The sequence below is a fragment of the Oxyura jamaicensis genome, chromosome 12, assembly GCF_011077185.1.
Source record: "Oxyura jamaicensis isolate SHBP4307 breed ruddy duck chromosome 12, BPBGC_Ojam_1.0, whole genome shotgun sequence".
NCBI lineage: Eukaryota > Metazoa > Chordata > Aves > Anseriformes > Anatidae > Oxyura > Oxyura jamaicensis.
The window spans coordinates 17,988,103-18,014,829 of record NC_048904.1 but is presented as its reverse complement, the minus strand read 5'-3'; the positions used below and the strand labels follow the sequence as shown (position 1 = coordinate 18,014,829).

General features: G+C 42.2%; 1 protein-coding gene across 1 annotated transcript; it reads right to left on the bottom strand.

The window, feature by feature from the left end:
• Window positions 1-37: 37 nt before the first annotated feature.
• On the bottom strand, window positions 38-25,024 carry GXYLT2 (glucoside xylosyltransferase 2). Its single transcript, XM_035337268.1, has 7 exons — window positions 24,660-25,024; window positions 17,451-17,640; window positions 17,102-17,233; window positions 9,988-10,239; window positions 8,807-8,930; window positions 5,431-5,603; window positions 38-4,327 (listed from the first exon to the last, which is right to left on the bottom strand). The coding sequence occupies exons 1-7, from the start codon at window positions 24,845-24,847 to the stop codon at window positions 4,145-4,147; spliced, it is 1,242 nt and encodes a 413-aa protein (XP_035193159.1). The 5' UTR covers window positions 24,848-25,024; the 3' UTR covers window positions 38-4,144.
• Between the last annotated feature and the right edge of the window lie 1,703 nt (window positions 25,025-26,727).

Here is a 26,727-nt window from a genome sequence, read left to right as displayed (position 1 = left end):
ACACACTTCAAAATATATATAAATAAAAATACAGAGCTTGCTTAAAATTTCATTTATTTGTACTGTAAGGCAGAGGATCTTAATCAACACAGAAATGCACTGCTATGCCTCCTTGGGAGCTATAAGCAATTGGTGCACTTGTCAAATAAAAATACACAAGAATCCGATGATACAGAAAAGGTACGCAGCTCTGTACACATACACTCTTGCTGTGTAGGTATGCACACACACACAGCAGTTTCCAGTTTCCTCTTGTAAGAAAAAAGAAATGATAACAAAGCTATCTAAGCCTCCTTTGTAATATGCAGGCAAATAACCTAGAAAAGCTCTCACGTTATATAAATGATGCAACCAAGTGCTTCCCACTCTGGCAGTTCTTTGTTCTAAAACGTGCATTTGTAACCTGACACTTTCTTAAATGGCTTTGGGCTAGAAGGAGGTGCTCAGCAGCTCTTAATATAAAGCCCCTATTTATCTATCTTCAGCAAGTTCAAGTATAATATAGCAAATTTTAAACCTGAATATTTGACGCTGATGCAGCAAGGACTTAGTTACACACTCAACTTTATGCACTGCATATAAGCCTACTGACTACAGGCAGAATTCAGAGTTATCAAACAGTCACTGGGTCCAGGCTTACCTTCATGTAACAAGGGCACAGCTCTGCGGGCTGCACCCTATTGCTTCTTTCTGAGAAAGGTGATTCTTTGTTATCAACACATTCAGCGTGCTGGAGTGTCTGCTTCTTTACAGAAAACTATTTTGGTTTTCCCTTCTCTGTTATGACATGCTGCTCAATGTGTTACATTATTCAAAGGTGTTTTGGTTACATTATACCACTGGAAATAGCTAAAATATGAGAGGAAGCAGAAAAGAGGATACAAGGTCTATGTAAGTATTTACATATCCCATTATTAAAATAAATGAAGGCTAATTTACATGAATTAGCCACAAGTATGAAATATGACATGAATGAAAAATGGTTTCTAAATAAGATTAATACTAGAACCAACTACTGTTAAAACCAAAATACAATATGGTTTTGAAAGCTGTAATAGAATATAAATTAATAATTCTAACAACAGCAAAATCAACGTTACATAATTGTTTTAATACACTTTGGAGAGTTCAAATTATAGCTTTTTTTCCCCCCTCGGAAAAAGCACAGCGGGGGGAACTCCCCCATTCTTCCTGATACTGTATGAACAGACGTCTCCATGTTAAAGCATATACTTCATACATTGTAATAGCTGTTGCGAACATAACACAGTTCCTCCTAAAAATAATGTAGCACCTCCTGTAAACATAAAAAGCAGTTTTAAAGTCTAATCAGTTTATATGTAATTATGCCCTTGTTTTGTGATTAATTCCATTCCTTCATTTTAACGCAGGGTTTTGCTGAATCATGGCTTACACAATCACAGCCTCCTAAACTTCAGAGACTTAGCATCGGTATTGCAACTGTCTGGGCAACAAGACTTTTGCTCTGCAACTTTCTGTGGCTTGTAGATACCATGGAAATGAGGAATTCAGAGAGCCCAGCATGCGTCTCATTTATCCTCATTTGACCTACAGTCAGCTTTACCCTGATACTCAAAAATAAAGATCAAAAAGCAAGCTAAGATTTCTACAAGTTCTCAGTATTGCTAGCCTAAAAGGTTTACTTATGTTAGGCTTACATTAATTTAAACTTTTTAAAACAGCATGCTGAGTTTTCCTTTCATTGCCTCCTGGTTTTGAAGTATTAAAGGTCCATTTGCATTATGTTTTTAAACTTTGCTCTATCTACAAATGTAGTGTTTTTAAGTGGCAACTTGCTAATTGAATAGAAAATACTGAGGCGAGTTGTGTGAGAGAGTAGCATCTACACTGAAGCTTAAATGCCTCTCTGGTTCCCATTAGGAAATTCTGAGCTTCCAATCAGAACAGATGCAGAAGGGCCTCTGTCTTTACAAGTCAATTTATGCTTCTGTGGCAAAGACTGTAAGATAATGTCTCTGCGTCACAAAACGCACAAATTGTCGACTGGAATTTGCAGCACAGAAGCGCGAACAGCAGACATGTCTGTGTGTCGGGCCTGCTTAGGGCTAGCACAAGCCTGCAGCAAAATTGTCAGGACCAAGACTGCACACCCCCTGCTTTAACACCCCCTCTGCTCAGACGATTGGGTAGCGATGCAGTTCGCCACGCCGTGCCATTCACACATCACGCTTAGGGATGTGTCACAGCCACTTTCACACCCCGCACATTCGGAAAAAGTTTGTCAGCACTTAATCCCGTGTGCAGCCTATCTGGCAGCCTGCGATGCCAGCAAGGTCTGTGTTTTCTCTCCTCTTGTGAGCTGCCACACAAGGAGAGGTATGTGCGCGCTAGGAGTACCTTCTGCTGGAGGCTGGTTTTTATGAAGCTGTGCATCTGTCCTGACTGGATAGGGCAGCAACCTCCAGAAGTACAGTTCTTCAGAAATCCTACTTTTTAAACTTCAGAAACACATCATACCCCTCATCCACACACAACAGATATTTCTCTCTAATAAATGCGTGTTATGTATACAGGATCTGCAAACTGTATCCGTTTTCCTTTCATTAGAGGAAAGTTTCAGGCACCTCACCTTCCGCACCCCTCTCCTACTTTGCCTGCGAGACATAAAACGCCGTAATTTCAAGGGTGAATTTCTTTTGCTGAACAGACTTGAAAAGATCATTCAATGCTGTTTTCTACACGCTCCCACCTACATGCACCCATCAGGGCTTACACTTAGAAAATGCCCTCTGGGAGTCAGCTCCTGTATCACTGCTCTGTAAGAGTGTCCTTACTTTCTGTTCCCCAGTAACTCATCCCTGTCACCTCTTGGCTATTGCAAGTTTTAATAACTTCTTGTCTGTGCATATCGTATCATGATCATACTTTTGACATCTAAACTCAATGAAGTACTTTTAATACACGTCAGAGCCTTCTTGTATCCCCTTTTCACTTTGAGGCTACCAATTATGACCCTAGCATAGAACCGTACCTCCAGGAAGGAAAGTGCCAGGCAGTCACCTTCCTACAGCCCAGGCCTCTGGCAATGCTGTCTGTGACCTCTGCTTTCTGCATTCTCTGTCTCCCAACCTAGGTACAGAACAAAGGTTCTCCGTAGCATATCATCGTTACTGTGCAGTAAATAGCAATTAAAGAGGATTAATTAATTAAAAATAGATCAATAATACCTGATTTTGGACTCTTCATTCACAATATTCTTGTACTGCATCTAATGCAATGCGCATTACCGAGTTAGGGAATACATTCTTAAATCTGTAGGAGTGGAGGGGAAGACCAGGCCTGTACTCCATGCAAGAAAGGATTCTCTTTATGTTGTGCGTTTCCTCTGCAGGTGCCACAGCTTCCACTGCATCCCCTTCCCATTACTTGTATGCTGTTTATGCTGTGATTATTTTCCATCGATTTCCTCTGTGAGAAGCCCTCATAAAATTACTGAATAGCAAAGGGTAAAATTGACAATCACTAGATAAAAAGTGCTGTAAAATAAAGGGGACACTTCTATTCCCCTAATCTTTGTAAGAGAAATCTTAGGTCCTACGTGTGAAGAACAGCAAGTATGTACCTTCAGACAGAACTTCAATTTTAAGCAAATGCTTTCCCTATACTACAGTAAATTTTAACTCATCGTATGACAGGAGTGACCTTTGCTGTAATTTAGCATTCTTATGACAGCCAAGAATATTTGCCTCATCATTTCAAGAGTTATTTCCCATACATATTAAATAGCTCAAACTGTCACTTCTTTGTTGAGCTTAAGTTCAGTACAAACTTCTGCACAACTTAAAAAAAAAAAGTTACCATGAATACAGCTGTCCTGAAACAAATAACCAAACTGAACTCATCAAACCAAAGTGAGAATCATCAACTCTCTGTGTGGCAACCAAGAGCAATGTAAGGATGACAACAGAATGCCTAAAAAAGGACAGTTTAGGTGGATCTCTAGGATTTCTTCTGTTTTTGTAGTTTTAGAAAGTTATTAAGAAATTGGATATGGAAAAAATATATACTTTTTCTGAGTAGAAGAGGTCACATTCTTCATGTAAATGCTTCATGATGTCTGAGTGCAAGAATGAAAAACTCCAAGTAAAAAATGCAGCTACATTTAGTATCTGTGGTTGGCCCCCAGGTAGACAATGACACGATTTTCATACACCTTCTTCATAGTTTTCTCAATTTGCTTCAAAAACACTTGTGGAATTCTCCCACATAAAGTGTGCACTGTGTCCAGAAACTTAGACTGAAGAGGATAGTACAAAGACTGGAAGAGATTGTCTTCAAATGGAAACTAAAGAAAAGAGAAAGAGAATCGTTAGTTTTCAGTAGCTATAAAATCACTTTTTAGAAGGCCTGATTTAGGGTAGGCGATGACCTGCACCTCACCCTTGCAATGTGCCATTAAACTTCAAACATTTGAACGCTGGGCTGCTTTAGACTGCTTGTTTTCAGAAAAGTTTGTCTGGGCATAGTACCCGAAACAGTCAGCTTCCCAAAACTGCATTTCTAGAGTCCGTACTTCAAGGAAGGTCGCTAACATAGGCACACTGTTATGAAACATGTTTTAGAGGAGAGTTGTACACATACAAGTGAGGCAGTTACTTGAAGGAGCTTATTTGAAAAGCAAAAACTGAAATCCTTTTGGACAAAACTGAAACAGGATGAAAACATCCTGTAGGAGCATGCTTTACACATTCCAACTGCTACCAGGCTTCCAAGCCCATAGGACCAGTCCCAAGGCAGCTTGAAACAAAACCTCTGAACACTCAGACTGCGGATACCAGGTCATCAAAAACAGTTGTTTGACTTCACGAGTCTCTTCATTTTCTGTTGAGCGACTTTTAAGGAACTTCAGCACAAATCCACGTGGCCATGCACATGCACTTTATGTGTAACCACATTAGTTGGTGACAGCGAATGTATTATTTTGTATATGGACTAGGCAGTCTACAACTTAAACTCTTCCTCATCGAAGACAAAATATGGACCTGTGTATCTGTACATGAGCCACTGAAACACTCTTCTACCTTCCATGTGCCTACAGGCTCCAGGTACTCACGGAGTACAAGCTTTGGGCATTGGCATTTATGGACCAGATCTGCCGTGCCAGCAGGAAGAACTCCATTCAAACACTACTTCTACCTCCGGTATCACAGAAAAGCAATTTATTGGACTCTTTGATTAGAAGTTTGTTGCAATATGAAGGAAGATTGTTCAAATCATCTCAGTAAAACAGGGCAGGCCACAGCAACCTCATTATTTGTGACCAAAGGGTGTGCATGAATCACAACTCTGCTCAGCCTGATCTGCTGGAATAGCAATCTGAGTGACCTGCTTAAAGCTAAAATCTACATGGAAAAAAAAGGACTGCCTCTATCAAAAGAGGAGACTTACATCACGTATCACTTCATAGAGTGCCTTGAACGTAGGCTGTTTGTCATCATGGTAGACACCTCTATTTCCATGCAAAATGGAGACACCTTCTTCTTCTGCACCTTTGCAGTTACTTCCATACATGCAGTGGTCAGGTCGGTAGTTCCACTGACATGGAAACACGTAGAGACACTCTGCCAGTGACAGTTGGGGGGATTGGGAGGAAAAAAAGGAGGGGAGAAAAAGGAAAAGAAAAAAGGAAAAAAAAGACACATTAAATGAGTTACAACTTAAACCACGTTTCTGTGGAAAAGCTGGGACTGATGATCAGAAAAAATCGGTTACTTTTTACAAAGGTCCAAAGCAACAACTAGGCACAGAAGCTTCCTTTCCGCAGAGGAAGGCTATGCCTCTCTCAGCACTGCTAGACTAGAAATGATCAGAAGAGAGGGGAGGGCAATGAAAAGGCAGGGTGCAAATATAGACCAAGAGTATATTTACAAGGTTAGAAATGACAGAATCAAACCTAGATAGTACAAGCTATGTGGATTTTCTGCCACAGGAGGAAGTTTCCAGAGTTACAGAAATGCTGGGGGAAGTACACAGAGCACTGATGGCTATGCAAAATCCTGAATCCCTTTGGAGATAGCAGGGGAAGCTTGCAAAGTATATCCAGTGTTTGCTGCTGAAGCTTTCATTGAGGCTATGGCAATTTGTGAAACTGAGACACAGCAGAGCATAAGAGGCACTGTATTTTTATCCATAGTCTTCCTAGGAGTTGTCATTCATTAATTTCAAAGGTCCGGAATATATTAGAGATCAGCCTGATTTCTCAGAAGGGCTTCTAACCTCACTTCCCCTACTGACTTCTTTTTTAAGCTTTCTCCATACACCCACAGTATTTGTAACACGCTTATAATGAATCATGCCACTGCCTGTGACCTTTTTGCTACAGAAATGGAGCACAATGAATCATTCCACCAGGCTGGCAGGTTGTGTCAGAAGCACTGAAGACTGAAGTTTCCACTTGGCCTTCCCTAGCTTCCCAAGAAATGTGCAGCAGGTCCTGTGTGATTCTTGACGAAGTGACAGAAAATGTTTTTGAAACAGCTCTTTCCTAAAGGCGTCTCTAGCAGGAGACTGCTCAAGACAGGGTAGATTGTAAGCGGTCTCCATTCAGTCTGACATACCACGCATCCAAAATCACTCCCTGGTGTTGCTGGAAGGACAGGGAGGGCTGTGAATCCCCAGTCCAAACTCTGATCCCATTAACGGGGACTTTCCAGGAAGCCTGAGCAGATGTTTGCAAGTACAACCACTCAGCAGGCCACTACGGGGAGAGGATGTCATCAGGTGCTTATCAGCTTCTGTACATGTTACTTGAATTCTCCATCTTCTTCTCACCATGAAGCTTTCACACATTTTTTGCTGTCACAGCTGGGCTTGACCTCCAGCTGCTCTACGAGCCTTCAGATACATCAATCATCAGAACAACCTTGGGAGAAAGGAAGAAGGGGGCATCTTTCCAGGCCCCAAGTAGCACAGTTCTGTGCAGTTTAAAGCCAATGCACTGCATCTATAAAAAGCCATCTGCAGCAGTTTCAACTGATTCCTTCTTAGGTCAGTTTCAACAGTCCTGCAGTTCAAAACCTCAGGAAAGTCTAGTTTGCTCTTTTAGTTGTATCCACTTACTTTGTTTTCTTTTCCTTGTGCAGTCTGATGTTACTTGATTTGTAAAAAGTTATTTACCAGTTAGAAGGAAAAGGCAGGTTATGGTGCAGAACAGAGTCTCAACATATGGATTTGATAGAGAACTCATCGTGCTTTTTTTTTTTTTTTTCCTCTCCACGCTTAAATTAGCGACTTGAGTTTGACTTTACGACCCATCTGGCTTCATCTTTCTCCAGAAGACCCTATTCTCATAATATTTATGTCTTTTTGGAAATTAATTTATAATTTCATTATGAAGATTTCTTCCACTTTACATTTCCCCAGGATTGAGGCTAATGCATGGTGTACCAAGGACGCTGATGTTTGACATCTGTCTGCAAAAAAACAGATGTTAACTTCCTGCTTTGCTTTTGCTCTCCTGTATTTTTTTGCTCTCCTGTATTTTTGGCTGGATTTGAGTACATCCAATAACCTCCACTATGACTCCTTAGAGTAAAAGGGAAGGGGACAGAATAAAGAAAGATAAATCCAAACTCGTTCTGTTTTCAGAATAAGTATTATTCACTTGTGGGAATACAAGGTAACATAGGAAATGAGGAAAAGCAAATAAGAATGAATGCTTGGCACATTCCGAAGTGCGAAATAAGGTTCTCAGCTTCTTTGGAAAGCACCTACTATGCTGCAATTTTGAAATCCTTGCATTTCTCAGATGTTACTGTTTTTGGAAGAGCTTGAAGTCATTTCTGTGTGATCTTCAGGGGAGCTGAACTTCCAGAAACTGCCTCAGCATTTGTGGAAAAAAGACACACCCTTTTAAAATGAAGAAGCCAGTTCCTTGGAAATGCACACTAGTGAGTAAGACTGAAAATCAAGAGGACAGTAAGGAGAAGCCAGAAATGTTGCAAATTGTTTATGGAGACGTTGTGCAAGAGTGACAGACAGGAATCTGATATATTATTTTGCTGTGCTTCCAGATATATACTGATTGGTCATGCTAACTCTTTGTCTGAGCCTTGCAGTCCCTTGGATAGCTGGGGTATGCTCTCCGACTTCTGACAACATCTTGAGAGACAGGAGGTCCTCTAGAGCTCTTCATAGCACCAAAGCAAGCAGAATGTAGGAGGAGCAGAAAACACACAGCTAACCAGCAGAATATAAATGACCCCATTCTGGTGCTTGCTGAGGATGACTCATTCAGGTGAGCGGCTAGAAGCACGTTCCTCAAAACGTCACTTTCAGTGAAGGAGGGCAGCAGGCTTTAAAGGAGGTATTTCAATGGCTGTTCCTGTTTTCTGTTTATAGTAACACAGTTATTTGCATAAGTGTCAGAATTCAGCTGCATTTCAGGAAAATAGACCATCATTTTGCAGAATGTTTGGCAACCTCATGCTCAGATAAACATCTGAAACAAAAATATTTTTCAGCTCGGCCCTGGTCCAGTGAAGCTCTTAAGCACATATGCAACTTAAACTTTATTTCTGCATTTGATCCTGAAACTAATGTTATACTTATTTTCTCACAATCTCCAGAAGACAAATTTACATATTCATTAGAGCCAAGTATGAGCCTCATTACCCACACCACTTTCAAAAGTATTTTTATAGGTGGTAAATCCTACGTGCGTGTACACATGATCTTCATGGCAGAGTACACTACGCGTATCAAAAGTAACATTTTTTTTTAATTTAGTAAAGTCAAAAGTCAGTAAAAAAGAATCCTTACTTACCTGGGTTAAAGTAAAAAATAATATTTAGTAGATCCTGGTCTCCCCACGTAATGTAATTTTTGTACTTTTGGTATAATGGATAGAGCATTTCCTCCCAAGTCAAACCACTTGGTATCATGCTGTTCTGCACGAAGAAAAACAGAAGCAATGGGTTAATCCTGGGTACAGCGATGTGATGTGTGACTCAGAGCGTGGCACCCACAGATTCCTAAATCTGCTAAGCCATGTCAGATACCTAGAAAAATGAAGAGCTGCTACGAAGCATTGACCCGGATAGGGTTGGAAGAGCAAAGCTGACGGTGCTCTGTTAATCTAACTGAACGGGAAAGCAAGGTCTCCTGGGTCTAGCTCTGATGTCAGCTCCTGCTATTGAGAATCTTCCTATTCTGAGCAACAGGAGGGAGAAAATGTGGAAAAATGTAAAAATGCACGGACAAGGTGAAAATTGAGGTATAGAGTGAGGAAAAAGCAAACTGACAATGATCTTCCCTTCCCAGGGATTTTGATATTAAAAGGAAGTTTGTTTATTTTCTTAATCAAGCTGTTCCTGTAACGGTATGAGTAACCCCTGGCCTTGACTGAGGAACAAGACCACTCAGGGGGTAAATAAAGTTTTAAAGAGATTACAGAATACATACTCAACAGAGCAAACAAAATTTAACATGTCAGGTCTTTCACAAAATTGGAAACATGTCAGTTTAAAGAGGGAAAACATTCCCTTTTCATTTATATCGATTCACAGAATCACTTTATCTGCAGCAGGATACAAAATCTTATTTACAGCAGATGCAAACAATTACAAGTGTATCTGGATATTTACATCAAGCTTCTCAATTTTAAAACAACATAGTGACCACACTGAAGGTCCTTGAATTTCTCCTTTTATATATCTGCAAAGAGAGAATGTGAACTGTTGAAGATGACATTTTCTCTACTGCTAACAGACTGCTTCATCTGCAAGTTCTCAGTGCTCCAGCCCCATGTGGATATTTCATTTGTTTTAGTGATCATTTTCACAATAATTGGGTTTAGTACCCACGTATGCATTCCATATTTTTTAGATTCTTTATAAGATAAATTTGATATAATTCCCTACTAATTTTAATTCTTAATATGTTTCACTAAAAGATGTGAAAAATCCATCAATCACTGCTTTCTGCAACAGCTGCATGTCTTCTCACCTTGAACTGAGTGTTGCGTATCCGTGTTAAATTCATTAGCATCACTCCGGAATTGACTCCAGTTGTCCCGTAATACGGGTGACGCGCAAATCGACTGTACCAGCCAATCTTTGGTATTTCGTGTTCTGGGGCCATAGCAGCTAGCTGTGTCGAGTTAAATTCTTTCAGGATGTGCCAGATGTCATCGATGGGCCTCAGGAAGAGAACATCAGTGTCCACATAAAGGAGAGAATCCACATCCTTTAAAATAACCTTTTGGGTTTGCACAGTGAGGAGAGGAAGGAAGGAGCCAAATAGACAATAAAAAGGAGGATTATTGGCAAAAGGTCAATACTTTAAACTGATCATTTAAAAGAGCTGATCTATCAGCTAAATGCAGTTACATACAGGAACAACAGTTAGAACTTGTTTGTTTCAGCTGCAAAGCAAAAGAGCTACCAGACCACAGAAGCTGGATTCTAACCTTTATATCCAACAATAAACAACTTACCTCTCAAAAATGTCTGCAAGGCCTACTTAGTATCAGTTCAGAAATGAAATGCAAAGAATATATATTTCCATAATTTTGTTAGCTCTTTTAAAGAACTGTGTTATGCTTGTACAAAAAAAAAAAAACAACCTACAAATACATTAACCAGTTTTTGAAAACATGTAATTTTTGCAAACTGTATGACAAGGATTCTGAAAGGGTTAGTATTGAAAATTATATACCATGCAGTATAATATACATCTGCTACTCTGTATGGATGTAAAAGATGCTTTCAGAATCAGTCACAAAACCTAATTTGGATCATTATTGTGCAGTCAGATTGGCTACCACAGACCTCGATGAAACATACAAGCTTCCACCACAGACAGCTCATGTAAAAGAAAACTTTTCATCTCCATTTGGGATTATGTTTCCCCTATTACAACCTTGTGTTCCTACACAAGGAGACTTACATTCAATATTAGTACCTAAAAATGTTTTGCGTTAAGAAGACTACTAATCACAGAAATGTATACACAACCTCCTGAAGAACAAAAAATTGCTTGGTGAATAGAAACGTCCTCTTAAGGCTTACCAGGTCCCATTCTGATCTCTGTTATCAGACTCTACACCAGGAATAAGCACAGTACAGTTAGTCAACTCACAGGGGTGTAAATTGTAAATTAGATCCAGGATATTTAATCTATTCTTGTTGACAATGTTCCCCCTTGTGGCTGTCCAAGTGCTTACACGCTCATTCATTAATTTTGGTAGGGCAAATTCTATAGTGCTTCAACAGCCTGGGAAAACTCCCTTGCGGCTTGCACCGGCTCTTTGTAATGCTGTTTGTTAGGTAGTAAATACCATTAGCTAAGGTTCACCATCAGGTCCAATTGAATTTGTGTTGCTCTTCTTCATTAATTGCTAAAACTGTCCAAGGATTCCTGAAGGACTGAAATTTTCTTACTGTGGTTCTCAGCCAAAAAGGCCACTTCTCTCCCTCTCTTTACTTGAAAAGCAAATCCAAAGGGCTACTGAATTACAGCAGGCTGTGGAATGGAACCACCAGTCACGCATCCAACTGCAATGATATTTATGTCAAATTCTCCTACTTATGCAGACGACTTAATACTACCAAATAAATTTAATTTTACATTAATTGAAATGTATCATGATTAAAGATTACTTGGGAAAGACAGAGGAAACAATAGGATTTTGAGCAAGTGAAAAAAATTTACTTTTAAGTACTCTCAGCAGGCATTAAAATGCCAAACATGCGAGTACAGATTTGAGTGAGATTTTTCACCTGACTGCACACTTTGGGACTCCAACGGACATTTAGCCAAGTTTAACAAATTCCTGACATAACTAAATGTTCTTCCCACATAGCAGGACAAGCAGGGGAAGGCAAACATCTGTACATCTGCTTACAAGAAACTGCACATGAACAAGTCCAACAGTCAGAGCACTCTGCTCTGGAAGGTTGTAGCAATACACCATCAGGACTTCTTTTTCCAAATAGAACAGCATGCGAAGGTACCAATAATAAATGATACTAGTAGTCCAGTAACACACTACAGAGCTGAAGTCCAATACTATAAAAAAAAAAAAAAAAAAAGATAAAAACCCAAAGAGATAGGTACTTTAAGAGTACATCAACAGAAGACAGGTAGTTGAAAAGATGAGAAGAATGTTTAGCTTAAGGGTATTCTGGATATTGCATGCTATTCTGTAGCCCTGACACGCCCTGATTCATAGGGACCCACTGTGTGAATTCATATAAAGAGGAAAATAGCAAAAATAAAAAAAACTCTCCGAATTTAGTGTGAGACAGGTAATAACATTCAAATATGAAGAGCACGGTAAAAAGCTATTTGCCTGATGGACCCACAGCACACTGAAGACCAAATCAGGATTTTTGTGTATATATATATAATTACTTTATATATATGTGTATATATATATACACACACACACATATATATATACACGGTGTCGTGGTGGAGAGACAAGTTTAGGCATTTCCTAGCAGTTAAGTGGGGAGTTTAATGGGTACATATGGGAACTCCTCTCGAGCATAACTGACAATGTCAGCACTGCCTCTGCCAGCAGAAAATATTTTTTCAGTAACTGCAAACATACACAGAAATTTAAGTCTGTGGAAGGCTTAAACAGACTGTAACAATTCTCCAATATATAAACGGATTCAAGCAAGTATTCCAGTTCCTTGTCAAGTGGGTGCCTACAGGCATTCGACCCCATGCCTTCCGCCTTCTCTTCCTCCACTTAGATTCACACGCTTTTCTTTCCTGGTCTGTCAAGATTGCTGCCTCTCTGCAGTCTGTGGTGCTGCCCTGCAGGGACACCCAACAGGCTGAAAGAAAAGCTGCTCTCCTCCTTCTAAGCCCTTCACACTTTCCTCTTTTGCATGCGAAGTGTTAAGACTTATTTAAAACCTTAACGACAGTTTGAATTGATCACATCCCTGTCTTGGGGTGCCTTGGGTAGAGGAATTTAATTTCAGAAATCACGTCTGTAGAGTTCCTTGCATAGCTCCCTGGATTTCAATGGAGCTACACTGGGAATAAAACTTCATTTAAATAACTCTGGCATTCCCAGTGTCCCATAGGTTTCAGGCAGCTCTGTACCCAAGCTAAATAGAGTTTTCAGAAAACTATGTTGTGCTTTACACAGACCTTAAAACAATATTTAGCCTTTCCTTATTCAGAAGCAAATGAGAGGGCAACACGCATTTTTGACTGTTGCTTCTCAACGTCGAAAGCAGGTGGGCAGCAGGAGGCAGGCGGCAGTAGGAGACATTGCTCCAGCTGGCTCTGCCCAAGCCAGGCACCATGCAGCAGGGCTGGCAGCGCTGAGCCTGCCGGGGGCTCACCAGGGGACTTGCTGGAGAAGATGCACATCCGACCTGCAGCATAAGCAGCACAAGATTGTGTCTGGTACTCTGAGTTTATGCTTGCTAGCACGAACTATGTAGACATACCTGACAGACTGCGATTTTTGAAACGAATGGTCAGGAATATGGGCCGACTGCCTTGTTTTTTTCCTCGCACTGCTGGCACTTACAGCTCAGAAGAACTGTGATTATTTTTTTTCCTCATTTGCAGCTAGATAGTATTCTTAGTAAATCTGTCAAAAAGTTCTGCATAGAACTTGCTATATTTAGCCTGACACTTCACATAAATACTCAATTAACTGCAATTTGATTTCACAACTTCTGTCTCCATAGTTAGCAAGGTTGGCAAGTAATAACACACTCCTGTGTAAACACATATTGGCGTATCGAGAAGCTGCGTTACCTACTGGTTTGCAACAGCTAGCGTGTCAATTTAGCAGAGCTTTATGCAAAATTAGGAACAAATCACAATTAAGCTTGCATCTCCATGCTAATGTAGCAGTTCCGTAAAGTTGAGTTAACTGCTAATTACAATTAAGTTTAATAACTCAAGTTACAACAGAGAGAATTTTGTCTACATAAAGCCCTGGCCTCTATTCCCAGCGCTGTCACCGATCCACTGGGGAGGCTTACTTAGGCATCCTCAAGAGGACACCTATAGAACACGGATAACGTTAATCTACCCTAAAAGCTCTTAAGTAGATTCAGTGTTTTGAGAAAGGTTATAAATGTTAGTTAGTATAATAATTAAAATCATCCCAAAATCCCTCAAGCATTTTACGATAGTTCAGCCGGTTGTTTGGGTGGCTCCAGAGCAGCAGTGCAGAGCCAGCTGAAAGCCAGCTCTGTGGCACGCAGCATTCATGCGAACAGAACACAATTTTTCGCCCTGTTTTAACATCCATGTCAATACTACCAAACACTTTCAATATTTAGGATAATCCTCAGCGATCCTATGGTCCAGTCAGACTAACAACCCACACAGCTATCCAGAACGCAGAATAAAAACTGGCTTCGGGTGATTTATTTATTGGGAGGAAGGGCGGGGGAAAGGCAGGAAGGAGAAGAGAATATAACCAACTTGGCATACAAAAGGTGATAGATGAGAAGTCTTCGCCTCACACTTCCTGTGTGACTTTTGGAACAGAGAATTTCAGGGAATTTTTCAGTTTCCACATCTGTGAACCACACACGGCATTGAGCTGTATCACAGGGATGTTTTCTGCCAGTCTTCCTAACATTGCACAATAGCTGTCTCGGGTTGTATATAGCTGCCAACTGCCACAATGTCCGGGTACCCGGAATTTGATGGCACAAGGACAAAAATTCTGCTTGGTAAGGAAGATTTTCCCACCCTGCCTTCCTGTTAACAGAGATGTCAGGTAGTGACTACTGAGAGCATTATTCTCCTAGTTTATTTTGAAGGTTTCATTCTGTGCTCATGATGATCCACATCTTCCTTTTTCTGCCTTTGCAGATCCCACTGACAATTTTATTGAAATAGACTGCAGCAAAAGGTTTAGACTTGTGAGATTACACGGAGCCTTCACTTCCCCTGCCTCTATGTAGCAAACATAAGATCAGATGTCACAGAATGCCTCTACAAAATGTAGCATGCCATATGATCTTCCTTAATATTTAAGAAACCCAAATAGATTCAACAAATTGGGAATGTGATCTTCAACCTCTTACCCAAGGCAGAGCACTTCATTACTACAGGCTGCAGGATCACATCCCATAGGCTCTAGCTTTATCAGCCAGTAAAACCACCGAAAGATTTTCACACAGTTTTCCTTTAACACATTCCTCGCTCCCTCCTGTCCACTTTCACATGCCTGCTGTCGCTGCTTTGGCAGGAGAGGCACTTGTGAGTCAAAGGCTCGCATTCCACTCAGGCTCAGCATTATCAGGAACAAGACAATTTGCACAACTGAGGGCTCAACAGCTGATCAACTCAACCACTGCTCTCCTGGGGTCCTCCCGAAATCCAGGCACATTTAGAAATGTAGAAAATGCTTAGGGCCGGGAAGGAGGGAAGGGGGATAAAAAGGATATTGACATCCTGTTGATATATTTAAAAAGTCAAAATATTCCACTATACAACAACACTAGAAGACCTCTGCTCCTACTGCATGCAGACTGGACTTCTACAGCTCTGTCTCATCCAAAGGGGACATCAGAGCCGGGTCATGGAGTAACAATAAACGTGACAGTGGCTGAAATTACCCAGAGTAAGGTTCTGGCAGGTTGTGAACTTGAGTGCAGAAGGCCAAGTGGACACTTGCCACCTTCGCTATTATTACAACCTACTTTCCTTGCTACCTCCACATCAACGTAGTGTCAGCTGCAACTGTTCAGGGGCAACCCCGCCTATTGAGGGCCAGACACCTCGGCCTGGCCACACACAACATCTTGCAACTGCCCCAGGAGAAACAAACATTTACAGTTCAGGCTGCCTCATAACTTTCCCAAGAAAACACCTAACAGACTAACCATTCCCTGCAAGAAGTCGCTGGAGACACCCAACTTCAGCAACATGCGAGCGACAAAAAAAGAGCCAAGAAAGCACCGCCCAGCCTCAAGGAATTGTCATCGATACATAACCCTTTTCCTGTCATCAGACAGCTGATGACAAATTTAAGTGAGACCGTTTCTGTGACAGGCATCTCTACCAAAGTGACGAAAAATACCACAGTCACAGGAAGAGCAGAGAATTGTGTTTTCCTAGTGAAAACAACCCCATGCAAGTAAATCCTTAAAACCGATCTGTATAGAACAAGCTCACACTTGGGGATTATTTTCCAGGTGATCTAAATATTTACTCAGGGAGCAGAGGATCCCTGCTGAAGTTGGAGTTACTTCCAGCCCGTCTGGCCTTTGTACATTTGAAAATCTACCCCTAAATGGCAGATAAACAGAACTGCTGACAGCACATATTTTCTCACATATGTATTCACAGGCTAACGTATCTGGACGTGCAGCTGTCTCCTGATTGTTTCCATCTGAGGAAGCAGAGATTTCTTTGTCCCCCCCATTTCTCATTAGACAGCAATGAAGAAATCTGGACCACAGGAGCAGCATGTCACTTCACTGGAGTCACCCCAACCAACAGCAGTGCACAAGATAATTTGTTGTTTGTTCTCAATTCCACAGAAATTGCTTTATGCAGAAGTTATTTCCATTTTGCATATCTCTGCATATGCAAAATTGTTATCAACACCTTACTTCTCTCCAGCAGCCTTACATGTTTTCCAAGTTTACGACTCTAAGAGCACCCTGGAATTATTACCTTAAGGGCAAATCTTACAGTCTTGGAAAAAGAAGTACAACACGAGAAAAGGGATTCCTGAAAGCATCAGTCTGAGGACTAACATATGGAAAGGGAGATAGTGGATGAAGAGGATATGACGACTGCACGCTGAAAAGGATGTTATTTATGGGAAGCACGCAGCATCTACCCTGAAAGAGCTCTCGCGCTGAGTCTTAAGTGGAAGTTCCACTGAGAGACTAGTGGAACTGCAGACAAATAAGAAACACATTTTTGCTAGCATAAAAAAAAGCAAGGCTGGATTTCTGGTTTGTTATTTTTAAGTGGCAATAGCGCAGATTAAAATATCTTTAAGCAGATGTTTTAGCCTGAAAATCGTTTTAATATTATATCAGTGAAGCTTTCCTTCTGTGGAATTAACCTTTTCTTGAAGCAACCTACTCAGAAAGCCAAGGTGCCTTACCGGAAGAAAAAGGCGCTGGGCAGCACATGGTTTGAATAACTTTTTCCATTCCTGAGCATTTCCTACTGAGAAGGTTATTGGATAAATGTTGTATTCAAACTTCTTTGTGTATGAGGAGGGCCATTCCTGTAACTAGAAGACATGAAGGGAGGAATTACACGTTATATTGCCTTTCTTTTTGTGTTTTATTATGCATGTACAAGGAATTTAGAAACCGCTTACAGTAACAAAGTACTTACTTGCTACTTGTTGATGTCAGTGCAATTTTGCTCCAGGATTTGCAGCATCTAAGTGGCTCGTGTATTTATTTACCAAATGACCAAAAAAAACAACAAAAAAACCCACTCACCTTCTTCTCGAATTCGGGCTTAAGAGAATCCTCAGAAAAAATGTGAAAACAGAGCCTCCTGTTGCTGAAGAGAACTGCTGATTTCAGCATGATTAGCGTCTCTTCCAGCCGGTCCCCACATGCCACAACTGCCAGATGCATGCATTGTAAAGATGAAGGTTCTTTCGAATGTTTTTGCTCTCCAGGCTTCCTGAAAATTTGTAACAGACATATAAAAAAAATACTGAGGTAAATAAGAAGATAATTTTGCATCAAGTGATGAGGTTTTTTTCTTCCTCTCCATGATGTAGGGGATCAGAAAGGTTTTTTCTGATTAGACACCTACAGAACATGCAAGTGGGAGGCCACATTTTGTTAATCAAGGCAAATCAGGAAACTTAAAATTACAGCAAAAAGAAATACGCTATTCCCAGAAATTTATCTGGGTTTCCCTATGTTTCCGGACTGGCATAAATCACCACACTATATCCACACACAAAACTAATTCAATGGCACCTCAAAGCAGACAATGGCTTGCTAAGTGCAAATGATAGCTTTTCTTTCCAGCTTTGAGGTTACAAAGGCAGAATGGGCTTACTTCTACCTAGCCAACCTTCAAACAGAGCACAGGGTACAGAGCTGTATCCAGTAATTTCATTCCAGGACCGTAACTTTTGGCTAGATTGGCAGAGGACAACCAATCATAAAATGAATAAATAAATAAATAAATCACCCATCCATATGCAAATTATTTTAACAGTTAATTAATCTGGCTTTTAAAAATGCACGCCTTAATCCTGGCCTGAAGGTACTGGCGTAGTTTCAAAGGACTGCTCTCCATTTCACTGGATGGAATCCCTGAGATTTTACTAAAATAAAGATTTTTGAAAAACAAACACATTTATTTGTCCCAGATGAATCAGTCTGTATTCCACAAGCAGCGTAAGGCCAAGCTAAGGGTTTTTCACTTAACACCCATCCATGTGGATATTAGAGAAATTTCAGCCAGACTGGAGGAGAATCTGCATGTAAAAGGCACGTTCAGGCTACTTGCTACTCAGAAAAATCAGAGTCCTTTTAGGGACCTGAAGACGTTTTGAAAATGGGGCCTTTTGGTTGTGTCCTCCCCCCTGCAGTCAGTATGGAGGTAAAAATCACATCCTCCAGGAACGCTGCTACTGTATTGTATTCACATTCCAACACAGATTGCATTTATGCTCCGTTAGATGGATTCATGGTGACAAAGGAACTAAATCACAAGCATCGGAATCATTAAAGTTCAGAAGGCTAATCATAGATCACTGCCAGCTCCTGACAGACCGCCGAGCACAGGACATCAGCCCCTGCCTGTTCTCTGCACATAATTCCATACGTACAATTAATCAGTGAAGTTAATACTACGAACAAAAGTTCTAAATAAAGAGAAGAAATTACAGTTAATAAAGCTGTCATTATGCTTTCCCACACATTAAAGTACAGCTGAGAGTAACAGCAGCGCTCTGTACCACAGGGTAATCCACTTCTCTGTTGAGGAATACCAGCCTGGCTAGACAAAGCAACATGTTTCATTAATGGTTTAAAGTCTTGGGCTTTAGTCTTAATTAAACCCCAATTTCATCAGCGTATAAATAATAGAACACTACATCTATGTGAAGTGGTATTTACTTACCAACCTATTAGCGTAAAAACTGCTGAATTATTAAAGTGAATAATTAGCTGCTCACACAGATCCCACTTCCCCCCCACCCTACCCCCATCTCTTTAATGTTTCCTCTTAATTGAGTCTCTAAATCAAGCCATATGCAGGATGAGAACTACTCTGATACAGCTTGTGGCACTGGAAGTCACTGGGAGAGGGACTAAAGCTTTTCCTGTGACATTCCCAAACTCTACACCGAAGCGCTACGACTTTTTGCCAATGTCAAGCACAGCGAACTCGCCATTCTGCAGCTGTTTGGTATTGAGAAACCCAGTACATGAAGACACACGCTTCCAACAGACTCAGCAGAAGAAAGCTCTCGATGAAAGCAGACAGCCCCATAAGCCCAGGGGAGCCGTGGAGGAACAGGAGGCACCCCAACTGCCAACACAGACACCGACCTGGCTCCGGAGCGGAGGAGAAACCTGGGCCTTGCAGTAATTATCAGTCACGAGGAGCTGGGCTGAAAGCATTCAGGAGTTTGCAGTAGTCTAAGCGGGAATAAAAAGCCTGAGAAAAGGAGCAGGAGGTAGTGTTTGAGCTATCTCATTAGTAGTCTGGGACACCGAGGGCAACAGTTAGCGAAGAAAGCAGCAACGAGGAGCAGAGGGATGTTGAAAGATGACAAGTAACACAAGATTTTGTCTTTTTCTAATTACATTAGGAAACCAAGAAGGCCATGAGAACAAAGGTGAGCTGGAAAGGGAGGTAAGAGTACCGCAGCAGGAGGCATTAACAGGAATTTTAGCTTAGCCCTTATACAGTTATTATCCAGAAGCCTGAAAAGAAGCAGAAGTAAAGGCAAAGTCAGACCCCAAGGAGGGCAAAAAAGCAGATTACAGCAAAGAACATCACAACCCTCCTTCCCTCGTCTGCTCACACATACACGTGTACAGGGCAATGAGGATGGGACAGGCAAGAAAGCACCCGGCTGAAAGGCCGAGTAGAACCAGCAGGGTGCAACGTGCTCACAGCAGAACAGCTCCGCTCTGACCGACAGCATCCAGGATGCTTCTGCTCCAAAGAGATGGGCATGCTGGCTTGTCTGGATCGCCTCTTGGATGTAGGACGGCTTCCTGTATTACAACGCACAGTTGTCTCCTCTCGTCACAAACACTCCCCGTGCAGTTACTGGTGGCTGATGCACACCGACTGGGCAGCCTTTAGTTTTCTGAACCTGCCTGCTCAGATGCTCCTAGACCTTACAACAAAAGCGACAGACCAAAGATGCACGCTTTGTTTTCAAAGGACGCAGCATGTCAAATACTACAGCGAACGGTGCAGAGGATGAAATTTGTTACACAAATTAAAAATCAGCTGGCAAGCAAGCAAGAATATATTGCTAGGTTATCTGCACCAAAGACATTTGTAAGCGTTTGAACCAGAGAAGTACTCGGGCAGTGGCTGAGGGTGAGCAAGCACCATTTGGGGCTGTTTCACTAACTCAGCCCCTACAAAGCTTTGGGTGAGTCGTTAATTCCTCGTGCTTTAGTTGTTCTACCTGTAAAAGTAGGAACAGCTGTTACAGTACTAATGGTTGCCTACCTCTAGAGAATTCCGTACATGTTAAAAAAAAAAAGGCACACAGATCCACAGAGAACCACAATTATTATTAGCAAATTCTTCCTAACATGCATACAGGCTTTCATTCATTTATAGTCCAACCTACTGGTTACAGGTACAGTCTAAAATTGGACTTCATGGCCTAAATTAAATGTTTAAATGCATCTAACACAATTAATAACCTGGTCCTTTAAATTTAATGTTTGACCAGAACAAATAAAGGAATTACATACACCAGGTCTTTGCTCCCTTGCTCCCCATCTTCTAATTTCAGTAAAGAAATGTAGTTTGTTGATATATTCGCCATCTAACTAATATAACATTATCTCAAACCCTCTGCTCTGCTCCCTGTTTCCCCCATCTGTTCAGAGAAAATAGCTTCCTGCTTTCCCTTTCCTTCTGTTCCCCGTTATATTATTATATGACTTTAAAATTAAGAACTGCTGCCTAAGATTAAGCATTGCAGAAAGCCTAACAAAATACTAGCAGAACAGATCCCTGAGAAACAGCTGAAGCCAGACTTGGTAGGATGTAGCACGATAAAATACTCATGGCAGAGGTCTCCCAACAATACAGACCAGCTCCTATCCAGATGCCCGATGGCATTTTATTTACTGCATACATTTTTTCCTGACAGGCATGCTTGTTGACATCGCAGAAGAAGCCTGAGTGCTCCAGCACAATAGCATACATTTCTAGGCCTTAAAGTTTGGATTACATGCAATTTTCTTATTAGTCACAGCCAAAGTGTCTCAAACGTAATTAACCCAAAACCTGTCTAAATCAATCCAGATCCATTCAAAATAATGCATTCCCATCTCATTACGGAGCCTCCTAACCTATTCAAACCTTCAAATTTATTCCAGGGAGAAAGATAATGCATGCAGCTTCTTACAAAATGCAATATAGTTGTTAGCTTTGGAAACCTTCTTCTTATTATGATCTCATTTACTCCCGCAGCATAAACAAGGTTAGATTTAGGCAATGTATCAAAACGTGATTCACTGTATGGGCTCCCCTTCCTGCGCCTCAACACTGAGTCAATGCCCCAACAGTGGCTCTGTTACACGAAACACTCTCTTACACTTTAAAATACAAATCAGAAAGGCTCAAAATGATTAAAAATCAAGTTTTCTCACTTTAATGCAGTTGCACAAAACTGACTGTAGTCGCTGCCAATCAAAAAACTGTTGAAACCTCTTCCTACCACTCAGACAAAGGGGAGAAAACACTCCAAAGCAGAACGGATGTTTGTATCTTCTTCTTTTATCAAGGGTGCTCTTTGTTAGAGAAGTGTGAGGTATTGGGGCCACCACCGTGGTATTATGGGCCATCAACCTCAAGCCAAACTTGCATGTGTGCACACAGGCTGCAATGAGAGAAAAGGCGTCTTGACTGGTTGCCACATAAGAGATGTTTTGCTTTGGGAAAGTTATTTCCAGGGAAGCAAACATCCTGGCAGAGGTTCACTTCCCAAGCCTTGCCACGCTGGTTTAATAGAAAGTGTGGTCACATCTGCCCTTCAAATGTAAAATAAGCCTTTTGCTTTTTGATGCTTTGCACACATCGGTCTGGCACGTATTTGTACGTACACACAGGAAGAAAATCTTACTGAAGGCCCAGGACTTCTCACTTCCGAGAGGAAGGATCAGTAAACCCCAACAAAACCCAGCTTTCAAAGCTAACCTGAAACTCCAATATAATGCTTATCTCCAGACTTGCCAAAATCATCTAGTGACCGAGGCAGCACACGTACCCGCTTCCTATTCCTTGCCAGGTCCCAGCCAGCTGGGACTATGTGGCTCATAGAGCTCTTACCATGGATTGCTACTTGCATCAGGAGAAACTTGCACTTCTTCAAAAGCTGAAAACAAACATCTTCTATTGTTCTCATGAAACTACAGAAAGCAGCATTAAAGACTCGGAGTTAAACTACAATTGTGAACCTGCAAAACTACCTTGCCTGCAGCATAACTGGTTCTTACAAACCAAATGCACGTCCTAGACTAGGCATCAGGTATTTCTGAATTCAGACCAAAGCCTGACTAAACTACACTGATCAACTCAGCCAAACTGAATTAAAACAACTTTTTTACATTTACACAAACACAACTTCGCTGAGGTTATGTGACTTACTCACGCAGTCTGCATATGAACGCACACACCACAGTCAGACCACAAGATCTTACATAGTCATAATCGGCCTTTTTATCCTGCAGGAATCAGCTAGATCACACAGAGTCTTAAAATAATTTTGTAAATCTCCCTTGGCTTGTAAGGAGTAACTAAAACAATCACTACATAGGAGAGGAGTGAATTGGCAGTAACAACCCCGATGCAGCGTATCAGTTGGATGTGCTTTTTCTCTAAGGACATGCAGAAGCAAAGCCTACTGAATGAGCGGGAATACTCACTCCTGAAGTCAGTAACCAGTTCAATTACTGTCAGTTTTCCTTGTTCCCGATTCAAGCCCCCTGGAAACAGCCTCCACACTGCTTTCAGTGTATTTTGGATCAGACTTTTTACAATAAGCTGATCCTCCCACCTGATACCTTCACCATGCTAGCGTGGATGTGATCTGTACTAGCATGGCACCTGTGAGCAGGTGCTGCTTCCTTTCCAAGAAGGCAGGCACCTCCTCAACTTGGACCAAGCTATGTCGCTCCCCCTAAATTATTTTTGTATGGATACCCTCAACAACTACATTTTATTTTGGTAGTACCTAACACAGTTTTTCAGCAAGGATCATATTTGGGCCTTAGAATTGTGCTTCTCAGCAATGCAAACTCTAGCTGGTGTCAGTGGTGCAGGATCATATGCTGCCAACAAATGTGAGAAGAAAATAAAATAAAAACAAAAGTTCAATAAAAGTTTAAATACATCACTCCTCTCTTTTGCTGTTATTGTTCCGTGCTGCAGAACAACAACAAAAAAAAGTTTGTAACTTTTGTCAAAAATACTTGCAAAGTCATCAATAAATAATAGAAAAGTCAGATAACGTCAACTTTTGGAACATGAAGATGCTCGCTGAAAAGCTCATTGAAATGGAGCAGTTGTTTACAGGCTAACAGAGTTTCATACTTTCCAGGCTCCTTCCCTCAGTGTTCTTCTCAATTTCCATGATAATCGCAGAGATATGCCTTAAAGAAAAATGACTTCAGGAGGTACAGTTGCTAGTGGAAATAATCCTGCTTTAATACACGCATTTGAATTCTGTCCATGACCCATTCTCAGCCACAGTAAACATCTCCTGCATTCAGCAGGGCAACAATGCTTGTAAGAAACCAACTGCTTCAGCAAGTTAAGGAATAAGAGCTCAAAAAAAACAGGAATAGTTTTCATTCAGAACATCTCTGTGAAATCACGAATCAAAGGCACAAAGACATACCAAGTTAATTAGATATATGAGGTCACACTGACCATAATAAAGTTGGAATGCAACGGGGAACACAGTCCTCCACCCACTGAAAGCACACATTGCCTCTATCTTTTTCTGAAGTAATTTTTGTTTTTTTTTTTTTGTAAATATTCACATTTTTATTTTTTAAGCATTCCATCTGTCAGGTACTAGAAGAGTGAATGCAAGACAGCGTAATCTCAATCGGTTATGATAAAGTAATTTACGTGTAAAGAGCAGTTAAAACAAGACCTGGATAGCTTAATACTGTCAGTGAGCTGTTGGCTCGCCTGTTCAGGACACGGCAGCAGCACGCAGCAGTTACCAGCCACCTCACATTTTCTGTGGCACTCAGACACCCTCCCAAGCCACGATTTCTGCACTGACAGCACCTCACCAGCCGGCGAGGCCCTCACCTCACCCCAAACCCATCCCAACCCCGGGGAAAACCCTCCCCTCCGGGGCACACCGCTGCTCTACACCCCAGCGGCGGTTCCGAGCCCCCCCCCCCCCCCGCACCCCAACTTGTGTCAGGGGTTTGCTCCGGGGGAGAGCAGCTCCGGGGCTTTACCTGGCGCCGGCTCCCCCGGCCCCGCTCCTCCGCAGCGGGCTCCGGCCGAGGCGCGGCTGGCGGCGGGCGGCGGGGCGGGCGGAGGGCGGCGGGCGGGGGGCGGCGTGGCGGCCGGCCAGCAGGTAGAGGAGCAGCAGCAGGCCGGCCAGCCCCAGCAGCGCCGCCGCCACCTTGCAGGACAGCCGCATGGCCGGGGAGGGGGGGGTGGCGAGGGGCTAAGGGCCAGGGCTCGCCCCCGCCGCCGCCGCCATCGCCCCGAGCGGCCCCGAGCGGGGACGTGGCCGCCGAGCCCCGGCCGGCAGCGGGGAGGAGCCGGGCCCCACGGCACGGCACGGCCGGGAGGGGCCCGGGGCGGGACCGGCACGGGGGAGGTGGCTCGGGGTGGTCCCGCTGCCTCCCCCGGGGGAGGAAGGCGGCCCCCGGTTAGTGCCCGGCCCCGCTGCTCGGGGAGGAGGGCGGCCCTCCCTTCAGCGCCTGCCGACGGGCTCATGTCGTGCCACCCGCTGCACGGGGCGAAATAAAGTTAGTGAGGGAACTCACGGCTGTACGACAACGGGTGTGAGCGGTATCTGACTTCTGGGACTTGTGCTGAAGGGACTGAGCGGTTCCTCGGCTGTGCGGCATCAGCAGGGTGCGCAACACGGCCAACCTCACAGAAGCACCAAGGTTGGGAAGGGCCTCCAACATCATCGGGTCCAACCACACCCTACCACCAGTATCACCCACCAAACCATGTCCCCAAGCACCAGCACCACATCCAGCCTTTCCATAAACACGTTGGGCAACCCCTTCCAGAAATAAGCTTCAGAAATAAATTAACATAAATAAATCCTGCTTAGTTTTGTAAGCTTATTTATCTCTGTTACATGCATACTATGACAGAAATACAAGGATTCTTGCTGCCCCATGGAGCTGGAGCATAAGCTATGCAAAGAACAGAGGCACAAATACCAGAATAGGGAGCAGGAGCTGTAGCTTCACCCAGCCCTGGTTGTCTTAGTGCTTGAACTCAGCTAGACTCATTTCAGCTCCAGGGAATGAGCAGTACAACAACCGTGAGCTAATGAGCTGCACTGGAGCAGCCACGCGGCTCATGCCCAAAACAGCTCTCCTGCTGTCCCTCACCTCTCTGGAGATGCACTCTCCATCAGGCTATTTGGTCTGCTAGTCTTAAAATAAATCCTCAGTGCTGCTGCTGTAATGTGAAGACCACCACAGAGGCCACAGTGCTACCTGAGAGAAAGCACGCCACTGCAGACAAGTAATGGCAGTCTGTGAGGCCAAAGCCTCTTGAACCTGTGGGTCAGGACCTTACCAAGGTAAGGATCAGTGTACAGTAAATGATGCACCTCATACAAAAGGGTGAATCTTCTTGCGGCACTGCCCTGCTCTGTAAAGTCATATTTACTTTGAGGCTAGGTCTCCCAAGAACTGGTCCATCACTACTAAAATGCATTTAATTGCTGGTGAAGCTACGCAGCTTGGCCATTTGGTACTGATGTCACAACGAGTCTTCACCAATGGTATCTTAAAAATACTTAGCCTTACTATCAATGGAGATGTGAAGAAAATGTACTGTTTCAGAATTTCATCCAACTTTGATTCTGAGCAGATGTCAAAATATAAATTACTTCATGCAAGGAGAAAATAGCAATACTAAATGAGAAGCTACAGAAAAACCACAATGTATAACCATATGCTCTCATCTAAGAATATATGTACCACAGCAAAACCCTACCAAACTTCCTTCTTAATAAAAATGATTATCAATAGCAATCCCATGAAATCCTCAACTGGTACAATGTGTGATTTTATACTATTTATCAATAAAATTTATTTTATATATAGGAGATGTGCCAGCAATGCCTGCATAAAAATACCAGGATAAACATTATGAAATCTGCAAAACATTCTAAGAGATTTTTAGAGATTTTCCCCTTTGTTTGTGTGATATGCTACAGTGCACGCTTACCTGTCTATTTGCATCATTTTCTTTCAAACTTTAAGTTGTGAAGATATCAGTTCTTCTGGGCTACCAACATGCACGCTCAAATAAAACCAGTTCCAT

Excerpts from the sequence above, each read along its gene's own strand:
- GXYLT2 (XM_035337268.1), bottom strand. The coding sequence starts at position 24,847 with ATGCGGCTGTCCTGCAAGGTGGCGGCGGCGCTGCTGGGGCTGGCCGGC. Across the intron at positions 8,931-9,987 it reads TACGCAACACTCAGTTCAAG|AACAGCATGATACCAAGTGG; the intron begins GTGAGAAGACAT and ends TTCTTCGTGCAG. Across the intron at positions 4,328-5,430 it reads TCTATGAAGTGATACGTGAT|TTTCCATTTGAAGACAATCT; the intron begins GTAAGTCTCCTC and ends TCTTTTCTTTAG.